The sequence below is a fragment of the Protopterus annectens genome, chromosome 3.part0 (genome assembly GCF_019279795.1).
Source record: "Protopterus annectens isolate FY-2018-M chromosome 3.part0, PAN1.0, whole genome shotgun sequence".
In the NCBI taxonomy this organism is placed as follows: Eukaryota; Metazoa; Chordata; order Ceratodontiformes; family Protopteridae; genus Protopterus; species Protopterus annectens.
In genome coordinates, this window is record NC_056731.1 from 806,918,606 (window position 1) to 806,930,937 (window position 12,332).

The 12,332-nt window shown below is 41.3% G+C and overlaps 1 protein-coding gene across 2 annotated transcripts in view; it reads right to left on the bottom strand.

The window, feature by feature from the left end:
• LOC122796566 (F-box/LRR-repeat protein 2-like) overlaps positions 1-12,332 on the bottom strand; it is a 1,765,375-nt gene that overhangs the window by 1,285,082 nt on the left and 467,961 nt on the right. For both annotated transcript variants that reach the window (XM_044065149.1, XM_044065150.1), the window contains exon 3: positions 7,988-8,042. In XM_044065149.1, coding sequence (XP_043921084.1) covers positions 7,988-8,042 — 55 coding nt within the window. The remainder of the gene's footprint in view (positions 1-7,987; positions 8,043-12,332) is intronic.

The following is a 12,332-nucleotide window of genomic DNA, read 5'->3' on the forward strand; positions in this document are numbered from 1 at the left end:
GTTTATTCTATATATGTTAATCTAGTGGCTCCATGGGGAGGGGGGGGGGGCAATACAAGTTATATATTAGAATGAAAGCTAATGTTGATAAAAGAAAGGTTGCAGGGACTGAGAGCAACTAGTTTTTTTTTTTTTTGCAGTATGAGGAAGTGATGTTATTTTCTCTTGAGTTAGAGTGAAGACTGCAGATTTTGTTAACGGTGATCTAAATGAACTGGGTATTTTGACTTGAGTAAAAGCAATTACTAGAAGCCTATATTCAAGTTTAGCTATTACGACATTCCCTTCACTCTGGGATTCCATGGTTAGATGGTTTGACAAAGTGTAGAATGCTTTCAGTCAAGCTGTTAATTTATCTACCATTAGGCAAGTACAATCTTTAAATGATGGAGTTGGATCAAGCTACAGCCCCCAAGCTCTTGCAATTCTGGACTTTTCCAGTCTGTTTCTTTCTGGACCTTATAAAGTGATTATATCTGATGGCTTTAATTTCTTATTGGAACCAAAGAACATACATATTGCTTTATTAGCATTTAAGGTAAACTCATTACCTTCTACCCAGTTCCAAAGGGAGAAAAGAACATCCTGTTATCTGTCTCTCTACAGTTTTAAAAGTCTAGTCCCGAAAATAAAGGTATCATATGCATATAAATGTAATGGCTGAAAACAGGATCTTGGCAGTTAGTTAATTTATACACAAGGAAAACATAAATGGCCCTAATCCAGACTATTGTGGAACACCTGTTGTGAAGAGGTCCTATATTACACAGCTGGGTTCCAGGCTGGATATTAAATGTTCTACTGCAGCAATAGTTTGTTATCCATTTTCTGCATTAGTTCCGTGAAATGCATCTTCTGAATGAGCAGCTGGAACTCCACATTTTCAAATATTCTTAATATTTATGGACATACACCTTGTCACTCATCTTTTCCATAGTGGATTAAATTATACTAGCTGCTGAGGTATGATGGCCTCCTTTGAAGCCATGTTATGAAGCAGTTAGCAGCTGACAGTTATCAATATGCCTTATTATTTGAGATTAGATTATCTTTTAACATAGTTTATGGGACAGACATTATTAAAAGGCTAGTAGTCCTGAGATGTGGAAGGGGAGGTGATTTTGGAGTGGGGAGTTATACTGACATGTTTAAAATTTTCGTCAGTGTCCTTGTGATCTATGAAATTTTCTTGCTCATTTTTTTAACTAGTACTGAAATAGATGGCACTAGTTTAACATGCACTAATTATGCCAAAACAGTCAGTAACAGCAGATGTTTTTGGTAGTCATTTAAAGCTCCCAAGTATGCCTGATACTAGAAAACTCCACTTACGTAGCATACCAATCAAAACTGAACTACTAAGTATGTCTTTGCATAGCTTATGAAAAAAAAATGAGTGAGGTGATTCAGATGTAACAAAACAATCCCTGTAATTACCTGTCCTACTGTCTCAAAGAGAAGTGGCCAAACTATTTTAGTACAAAAAGGGTTTTAGTACAATGTTTATTTCTAATTTACATAGATATGGAACTCTCCCCATTAGATTCCATGCTTCTCCTACATATATTTACACTGCACAACAATTTTCAAGCTGACCAAACTGAACACCTTACACAATCTTAAGTAATACTTATATACATACATAAAATGTAGCACACACACGCGAGTGCACACACACATACACACACAAACACATGCGCACGCAAACACGCACACACACGCAAACATGCACACACAGTAACAAAGTCGAGGGAGGAGGACTATATGAGAGTGTTTAATCTGGCCACAGAGGGGTTACCCTGCCTGGAGTGTGGGTGGCTGTGTCACTCATACATACGGTAAAATGAGAAAGACACTGTAAAAAGACAATGCACTAAGATGGCTAGGAGTTTTCAGGCAGTAAAAAGAAACCTAGTCAACTACACGGTATTTCATAAAACTGTGTTGAAGGAACTGTTGTCCTGGGTTTCAGAAGCTGTTCTGTGTGAGAGAAGTGAATTACCTGCATGATAAATTCTTCTGACAGTTGGAGGGAACTAGAATGAACAGTGTTTTTTCTAAGTACTGAACTGCTTTTGAAAAGCAGTATGAGTGTGTGTGTGTGTGTGTGTGTGTGTGTGTGTGTGTGTGTGTGTGTGTGTGTGTGTGTGTGTGTGTATGTGAACAAAGCAGTAAATGAACTGTGAAAATTCCTACAGCCAGTACTTGGACTTGTTACTTTCTATGAGGATTACTGCTACAATAAGTGAATAGTACAGTTGTGTACACTTACCATAAATGTAGATGTTCGAGTGTATTCACTGTTGCAGTCATTACATTTGGGTAATCTGCTGGCAGGTTGCCCTCAGTCGGCCTGATAAACAAAGTCTTGGGTCCTGCGTCGGTTGCTGTCTCTTCTTCCATGACGTCAGGTCATCAGGGGTATAAAACATGCAGCCGACGTCATTACATCAGTTTTTCTTGTTCAGATGTCAGGTGCCCCCTAACAGGGAGCAAATAAAATTAAAAAACACAAAATTATACCTCCAACCAAAAGCAAATACAACAAAAAGGCTTTTTAAGCATAGTAAAGGAAAGTAGAGGTATAGCCAGTGAAAAGTAGGGGGCTGGAGGGTGGGTAACCAGGACAGCAACAGTGAATACACTCAAACATCTACATTTATGGTAAGTGTACACAACTTATTATGTTCTTCGTGTTTCACTGTTGCAGTCATTACATTTGGGTAGATTCCCAAAGCTATGGTTGGGAGAAGGAGTTTATACAGCATTAGGGCCAGCTATAAGGCCCTGCAAGACAGCAGTGACAAAGCCAGCTCTGGATTTAGAGAAAATTGGTAAATGATAATGCTTAGTGAAAGTATGTACAGAACTCCAGGTAGCAGCTTCTAGAATATCCCTGGTAGGAACACCTCTTTGAAAGGCTGCAGAAGTAGATTCAGCCCTGGTGGAATGAGATCTGATCCCCTGGGGGATAGGTTTTCCATGGTGCTTATAGCAGAAATGAATGCAATGGCTTATCCATTCAGAAATGCTTTGTTTTGAAATAGCCTTCCCCTCTGCCCCCTGCAGCAAATATTACCAGCAATTGTTCAGATTTTCTTTGAGATTTAGTCCTGTCCGAGTAGAATCTTAGTTGTCTGTGCACATCCAATGAATGCAGAATCCATTCCCCTTTGTTCTGTGGATTGGGAAAGAAGGTTGGCAAATGAATGGACTGATTAAGAGCCACAAAGCACCTTGGGCATGAAGGATGGATTGGTCCTGAGAGATACCCTGTCCGCATGAAAAATGATGAAAGGCTCCACTGCCATAAAGGCCTGTAATTCAGATATCCTTCTAGCTGAAGTGATTGCTAAAAGGAAAGCTGTTTTCCAAGAAAGAAATTTTAAGTCTGCAGTAGCAACTGGCTCGAAAGGAAGTAGAGTGAGCTTCTCCAAAACAAAGTTAAGGTCCCAGGCAGGGGTAGGGGCTCTCCTGGGTGGTCTCAAGTTCTTTGCCCCTCTGAGATACTGCTTGAGCAGTGGATGAGAGAAGAGGCGTGGTTCTGTGTTATAGTGAGCAGAAATAGCTGAGGCATGGATTTTAATAGAGGAAAAAGACAGGCCCTTGTGAAGCTTCTCAGTTAAGTATTGTAAAATCTGAGGTAAATTGGGCACTGCTGTGCTCATTCCTAAAGGTTGGTTCCAGGCACAGAATCTTTTCCATTTGTCAGCAAAAGATTTTCTAGTACTAGGTCTTCTCGCCTCCAAGATGACATCCATCACAGGTTTGCTGATAAGGGTGAATTTAAGTGATTAGCCAGGCTGCAAGGTTCAATGTTGGAAGCTGTGGGTGCAGAATTTGGTTCTCCTGCTGAGACAGCAGGGAAGGTGTCTGAGGCAGGTGCCATGGAGATATTTGCGAAACACTGCACAGGAGTGGATATCAGTGTTGGCGCGACCAGTCTGGAGCAATCAAAATCATCCTTGGTTTGTCCTGTTTGACTTAGCAGAACTTTGGAGAGAAGAGGCAGAGAGGGAAAGGCGTAGACTGATAGGTTTTTCCAGCTGAAGGACAGAGCATCCACTTTCCAGGCTTGTTTGTGGGGAGTCCTTGTGCAAAACTTGTCCAACTGGTAGTTCTGGGGGGAGGCAAGTAGATCTATGTCTGGTCTCCCCCATTTGCTTGTCAACATGTTGAAAATCCGTGGTTCCAGTTTCCACTCGTGTGGGTTCATGAGTTTTCTGCTTAGTCCGTCTACCAGTTTATTCAATTTTCCTGGCAGGAATTGAGCTTGTAGGTGCACTTGGTAGCTCAAGGCTGTGTTCCACAATGCCATGGCTAGTCTGCAGAGGGGGTAGAAATGTGTACCCCCCTGCTTGTTTATGTACCACATAACTGTGGTGTTGTCCATCTTTACCATTAGTTGTCCTGGAAAAATGTAGTCCTTGAAGGCTGTCATAGCATTCTGTACAGCTAACATTTCTTTTTGATTGATGTGTAGGTGCATTTGATTTGGGTTCCATTTGCCCTGAATGCACTTCCCTGCCAGGTGAGCCCCCCATGCAAAGTCTGATGCATCTGTAGTTAGGGTGTGGGCGGCAGGGGGTAGTGTGAATGGCAGTCCCTTGTTTTGGTGGCAGGCCTCTGCCCACCATAGGAACTCCAGGCACAGGCAAGGTACGACAGGAATCAATGTTTCCAGGCTGTGACAATGTTGACTTCATAGACTTTTCAAGTACCACTGTAGTTTCCTCATATGTAGTCTTGCATATGGAATTAGAAGAATGCAGGAGGCCATGAACCCCCAAGGCTTGCAGTATGTGTCTTGCAGGGTTTTTGTGGCCACTTGTTTGAAGTAAGTTACCAAATGAAGTTGCTTCTATGGCATGAGGAAAGCCATCTGGGCAGTTGTATTCAAGCTTGCACCCAGGAATGTAATCTATTGACAGGGTACCAGTTGTGATTTCTTTTCGTTTATGGTGTACCTCAGACAAGTTAGAACCCTTTTTACAAACGCCAGATGATTTAGAAGTATGCCCTGGTTTTCTGCCTGAATTAGACAGTTGTCCAGGTATGGATATATCTGAATATTTGTTTGCCTGCAAAATGCAACAACTGGAGCCAGGCACTTTGTGAATACCCTAGGCGCAGTAGACAAGCCAAAGGGCAGTGCAGAGAACTGATAATATAAGTAGCCTGTTTTGAAGCGTAGGTATCTTCTGCAAGATTCCCTGATTGGGATGTGCAGGTATGATTCTTTTAAATCTAGAGATGCCAACCAGGCATCTTTGCCTAGCATAGGAAGTAACAGGTGAAGAGTCAGCATCTTGAATTTTGGAATCCCCAGAAAGGTGTTTAGAGTAGACAAGTCCAGGATTGGATGCCATAATTTGTCTTTTCTGGGTACCAGAATAAGCCTGGAATAGAAACCTTGTCCCTTTTCCTCTTCTGGTACCGGTTGAATAGCCCCCATGTTTAAGAGGGAAAGTACTTGTTTTTGAGCCTCTGCCTACTGATTCGGGGGCAGGTATGGCCATCCGTTTGGTGTTGGCAACGTGTGGACATGAAATCTGTATCCCTGGGACACTATATTTAAAACTCATTTGTCCTGGGTTAAGAGTTCTCAGTTCTTTGCATGAAGAGCAATCTTTCCCCCCAAAGGGGCAGTTAAAAGGTAAGTGCTTGGTAATTTTAAAAGGAAGTCATTGAGACTGTTTACCATAGGGGGGTGTCTTATTTCCAGATTTGGAAGTGGAGGCCCCCTACTGCATAGTTTGGAAAGTCCCCTGGGACTGAAACCTGTGGCTTTTGCCGTGTCTGGGTCTGGCTTGAGAGGATCTGGAAGGGGCTGGAAAAGACCAATTCTTAGAGGGCCAGTGCCTACTAAATCTTGGAGGTTGCACTTGTAAGAAATCTTTAACAGTTTGCATAGATTTAGCTTTATCTTCCATCTTTTTTAGAACTACTTCAGCCTTATTGCCAAAAAGACAATCCTGATTTAAAGGAGCATCCAACAATTTAGCTTTAACATGATCAGGCAAAGATTGCACCTTAAGCCAAGCATGCCTTCTAAGCACAGACCCAGTAACAGCAGCCCTGCAGGAGGCCTCTAAAGAATCAAATCCACATTGCAAAGTATGTTTTCCAACTTGTTCAGCAGAATGCATTAAATCCTGGAAATCTTTATTTTCCACACAGTCAGGAATCAACATCATTTTCTGTTTAAGCAGTCCAATAATATGCTGTTGATATTCTAACATATGAAATTGACAGTTTAAAGCTCTGATTGCCAAGGTTGCAGAAGTATAAACCTTTTTACCCCATCTATCCAGTGCCCTGGAGTCTCTATCAGAAGGGCTAGGATTTTTAGCAGTAGAAGCCTTAATGCCCTTGGGCCCCTGAGAAATGGTTTCTGGATCTGCAACAGGATTTTTGAAAAGGAACTTGTGGAACTCAGGAGCCCTGTAGTATCCGTCAAGTTTACTAGGAACCAGAGGCAGGGAATCAGGGGGCTAAACTGGATTCTGAGAACACATCATCAACAATGTCTAGTACAGGAGGTATAGCAAAGGCCTATGCTGAGGCAGAAGAAGGAAATCCCTAAGCCTCTTTTTTGAATCAGAAAATTCCTGACTTTCCCAGTGGAAATGCTCCCTTAAAATATGTAGTTTCCCCAAAAGAAAAATCCTCAGGAGGGGAAGCAGAGGGAATGGAATCCTCTGCATCAGAATCCTCATAAGTAGGCACAGACAAATCCAGGTCATTAGAAGAGTCAGAAGAAACAGAATCCCGATCACAAGATTCATAATCAAGCTCAGCCCTAGGCCTCTTGGGGGGGGGGGGGGGGGGTTGGCTACCGCTGATTAGAGTAATTAGATCTCCAGCCATTTTGATCATTTGAACATGTGGCCTGGGCAATGGCTTTTTAGACACAGATCGAGATTTAGGCCTTAGTAATGAAGGAGGTGTTGATTTAATATGCAAGTCTGTAGGCCTGAATATACCCTCAGAAGCCGGTGCCTGCACAGCGGCTCCGGACCCATCCAAGGTAGAGACATCCACAGGTTCCATAGGTGAAGCATCTCGCTGCATACAGGACACTGAATGGGTCTCAGTAGAGGCCTGCGAATCAGATTTAATGGGCATCAGAGGCTGCGAAAGCGCCTCACAGTACCGGTGAACTGGCGACTGGCTTAGAAGCGTCGTCGGCAGTTTTGGACCTCGGCGGCCTGTCTCTGTCTATATCTTTGCGTTTTTTCGGAATCCCGGTAGTCATATGGCTAACGGATGACATTTCTGGATAATTAAACAGAGAACAGAAATATTTAGAGGCAAAAATGTACTATCGGCGGATAGTGCACTGATTAAATAAAGCACAAAACCGACAGCAAGGTACGTCGTGGTCAGGGCCTAAGCAAGGAATACAGTACGAATGAAAATCTTTATGAGGTATTTGCCTTCCACAAGTAATGCAATTATTAACTTTTACTGACATTGGTAAGGAGCAAGAAAAAGTTTCCCCAACGGGGTACTTAGCTTTAAGTTGAAGACTTCAGTTCTGAAACTCAAAAATGAAAATTTCAGGAGTCGGCTGACCGGCACTTGCAAACTGCTTCTGCTTTGGGCACCGGACGGCAAGAAAGACTGATGTAATGATGTCGGCTGCATGTTTTATACCCCTGACAACCTGACGTCATGGAAGAAGAGACAGCAACCGACGCAGGACCCAAGACTTTGTTAATCAGGCCGACTGAGGGCAACCTGCCAGCAGATTACCCAAATGTAATGACTGCAACAGTGAAACACGAAGAACATCCTAATTTATGTTCTTCACCAAACTGAAGAGAGGCATTTATGTATACAAAAAAATCTGAATTTTGACATCTATGAAGCTGGCATTCAGACTGGTTTTCTACTGCATGATGAACAAAGTTACCTCACACATTCACACACCTCACAGGTAAGAAAAAACACAGAAATACAAATCAATAACTGAATACTATACCTTAGACACCTGAGCACATCGGCATAAAGTGACAATATCCAAGAAAGAGAATATTCTGAGAAGAAAGAATAATACACAGCATTAGACAAATCCACTGAATTATGGTTTTGCTCTCTGCATATTGCAATAATCTAGTAATGAAAAAGATATGTTTGTAAGAAATTTCTGACATTAACAGATTTAAAAGTGTTTTAATCTTTAACACACAGTGAGAATAATAATGTAATATTGTGTCCACAAAGAACTGAAAAGCTATGCTGGAATACAGAGGATTCCTTAGCTGTATATGAACTTATTTTCTGAATTTTTTTTTTAATTTCTAAATAAGTTAACACTTTGATGATATCTGCTTTAAAACAGGTTTACAATTTTCTCTCTTTCAGTGGAGAAAAACAGCCAATTCCCTGAAATGCCTGTGGCTGCGGTGGTGCAGAGGTTAGTGTTGTCACCTCACAGCATGAGGTTCTCTGGTTTGATTCTCGGCTGGGGTGCCTTCTGTGCGGAATCTGCATGTCCTCTTGTGGTCGCGTGGGTTTCCTCCAGATGCTCCGGTTTCCTCCCACATTCTAAAGCCATGAAGTAGGTGGTCTGGACACTCTAAATTGGCCATAGGTGCAAGTGAGTGGTATGGATGAACTACAGCGGCAGGGCTAGCCACCTGGTGATGCAAACCTTGGCTTGAGATGATTGTCAATGTTGAAGTGACACCCCAACCCCATGTGTGCAAAATGGGAAAAAGGGGTTGAGGATGGTTGGATGGATAGGTCCAGGCTATGCAACAGCCTCTCTTTGTTTTGTGGGTGGGGGAATAAGAGGCTAGAAATGAACTGGTTGAGGACAAATATCCAAGATGACCTTTCCTGTCCCCTTTAAGAAAAATTAAAGCATGCCAAACAAACCTTAGATTTTTGAAACCTTCTGTCCATGAAAGTAATCGTAAAAAATATGACTTTCCAGGACAAATGTTTAGGCTTCTTCTATACTGCCTTTGGTAAGATGATGCAGCAAAGTTAAGCTTCCATGTCATCAAAAAGAAGACAGAAGGTGTAGAATTCCCTTAAGAATATGCTCAACAAATCACTGATGGACAAAGACTATATCTTCCAAAGTTAAAAGGATGTCTGAAAGCTACAACTTGGGAAAAAAAAAACAGAATCTTAAACACAACTCAAAAATGTCTCAGAGACAGTCCACATCTGGTAGCAAGAGGACTGCCCTAAAGTGAATCTTGCTTGCCACTATGACACATCCCTTATCTTGATGGAAACTCACATCTGAGGCCTGACTTGGGACACTAAAACCACGCTGTCACATACAGAGTAGTGACTTTATGGATTTAAATGTACCATCTCGAAGCTGAAAAGTGTTGCTTGATGTAGAAGATCCCTGTAGTATTACCTACTGCAAAACAGGAAACCAAACTTACCATTGGCAACAAGGATCAACTTTCTGTCTAGGTCCAGAATTCAACCTTTTGCTTGAATGGATAGGAAGATAAAATCATACAGTCTTCTCCAGTGTGTAGTGACATAATTCCTAATCACCCTAACAGTGCCCATTTCAGATGGTATTAGGACAGGAAATCTGCCACTGCTATTTGCAAGAAAAAGGTTTACCTCGAAGAAAGACTATCCAGGAATATTGAAAATGCCATAACATTTAATCTTCCAGTCTCAATCTCTAGGGGATGTCCTCTCTGGGTATTTGCCTAAGCATTCAAAAGTCTCGGACTACAGACTTGTCTTCCAGGCAGTATACTGCCTAGGTTGAAGGATGAAACCTCCCCAAGGCCGCAGATGAATCTAACAATTCATAAACTGTTTGCAAACAAGAGTAGTGAACTCTACTGCAGGAAATAGGAGAAGGATTTATGGTCACATGAACTCTCCTAAGAGAAGAACTGCTTAATATAGGCCATGTCCTGACTGTTCAGTAATATAAGCTCCAGACCACATGACCCCAAGACAGACGCATTTTGCATCAGCTGCTGTGAAGGAAGTACTGCATAAATCACATCCCTGCAAACAAATGCTTCATCTGTCCAACAAAGGAATACTGTCTACCATTCCTGGGTGGCATGAAGCAAGATCCCATGTCTTCTTCAGGCTGTGACTAAATATGGTGTCTAGGTCTATAATGCAAAGAATATTGGCTAAGTGAATGAAAGCAATGGCTCTGAAAGCAAAAGTAAATGAGAACCAGGAAAAGCATGTGCAAAGATGATTCTGTACAGAAGCAGCTCAATATTTGCTTCAAAGTGGTTCTTTAATTGACATCCACACCAATCTTACAGTCTGAATGGCAAATGGGTGGATAAATCAACTAAATGAAGTGTAATCTAGTTTAAGTCCAACTGTTCGTATACAGGAGGTACATGCACAGCCCAACCTACTAAAACAGGACTCTCTACTACGGAAATGTCATTGTTAAAATGTCACCATCTGGAAGGTGAGCACACCTCCTCCTCTGATAGAATGAAGGGGAGGGTCTACTATGTTACCTTTACTCCCCTTCTTACAAAATGCACTACCCTATATAAAAGCTCACAAGATACTTCTTTAGCATACATAAAGGACTGTATTGTTCCAGTGATGCTTTAAAAATGTCTTTCTGCAAATGCACACTCAACATAAATGTAAATACATACTTTTCCAAGTGAGAAGCTCCCTGCACACTCTATTCGAATTGTGTGTGTGCGTATATGGGGCGGGGGGGGGGCGGGGGGGGGCAATACAAAACACAAGAGCAAGCAATATCTCTGCTCTTTCTCTGGGACACTACAGTCTCAGAGAAAGAACAACATAGTACCCATTGGGCTAGGACATACTGCTAATAGTATGTAGTGAGCTAAACATTCACAAAGCAACATCACGTATCCCACCTTGAGCAGTCATAAAATAAGCAATCCACCTTTGAGTAAGTCAAGGGAAATTCAGAAGGAAATACTCCCATAGTGGGAGCTGATAGCACAGCAACTGGGTTAGATGTCAGGGTTGAAGGAGCTAGGTGAAGTGATACTTTATCTATTTCATGGGAGCCTTATGAAAAAGATAAAATGGGGACTTTATGGAGACTTCCGTACTGGTGAAACTTAAACAGCGTCAACAACGTTCTCTGGGATTTATGTTGTTATGGTAGAGAATATCTGACAAAAGCTTAGGCACCACTCTCCTACCAAGCAAATCAAGATCTTTCTATTTAGGTCTACTGGACATTTGTCTCTACACCCAAGCACATGTGGGATTTTAGCTATAATAATAATAAATGCAAAAACAAATCAACACCACAAGTATGGATGATGTACAACACACCTCTGCAAATGTAAGTTAGAAAATGGCAGCATATACTAATGAAGAGATGAGGGCTGTTCTAATCACAAGAAAAGCATACACCAGATGTAGTGTCAGTTCAGGAAGAGGTCTGCAATGAAACCTACTGCTGGGAAAACTCCCTGTGATTTAAATGAAGGCTACATACCAAGTCTTACTAGCAAATATTTTTTCTGCAGGAACTAAGCTGAAGTAACACAGATTAAGAACATATGTAAAGACTATAAATGTAAATTTTACTGTCAATATACTTAAAATGTACTCAAGAATAAAGGAAGGAAAAATGCCAACCCATGTGGACACCTTTGCATGTAGTCACAAGTTCAACAGCATGATCCTTACACTATCATGTTGTCATTCTTGGAAATACTGGCTTATGATTTACATATAACAGTGTTTAGTTGTTACTGCAAGATAACTATAAAAATTAACCAGATGTGGTTAGAAAAGATTGGGAAGACAGACTGGAAAAGTGATTTACATGAAAACAATGGGAAGACATATGAAGGTTTAGGATCTTTGCTTGGAAGTATTTGCATAGGTATTTTTATACCCCATGCAGTCTTCAAGGAATTGCTCTCCAGGCAGAAAAGCAAATGTTGGAGGCATGATGGAGAACAAAGAGGTAACTGGGAACATGTTTTGAAAGTGTAATGAGTTGGCAGATTTAAAAAAAAATTCCCTTCCCTATGGAGTACTCTATCAGAAATATTGGGTGAGAACGGCTGTACGTAAGGACTAACTCTTTTGAACTGCGATACAGAATCGGAATTGCCAAGGCATAGTAAGACATTATTAAGTTTCATTCTGTTGATTACCAAAACAGCAATTACTAGAAAATAAAAATCTAAGTCTACATCAACTGTATTTGAGGTAATGAATATTACAAAGAGAGAAAAGTACCAGAAGAGGGATCATTACAAAAGGGAGGGAGCCAACTACATAGAAGTAAATTGAAATTGTGGCAACAATACTTGCATAATAATGTTCATGAGGACAAGGAGTGAGGTTTAGAA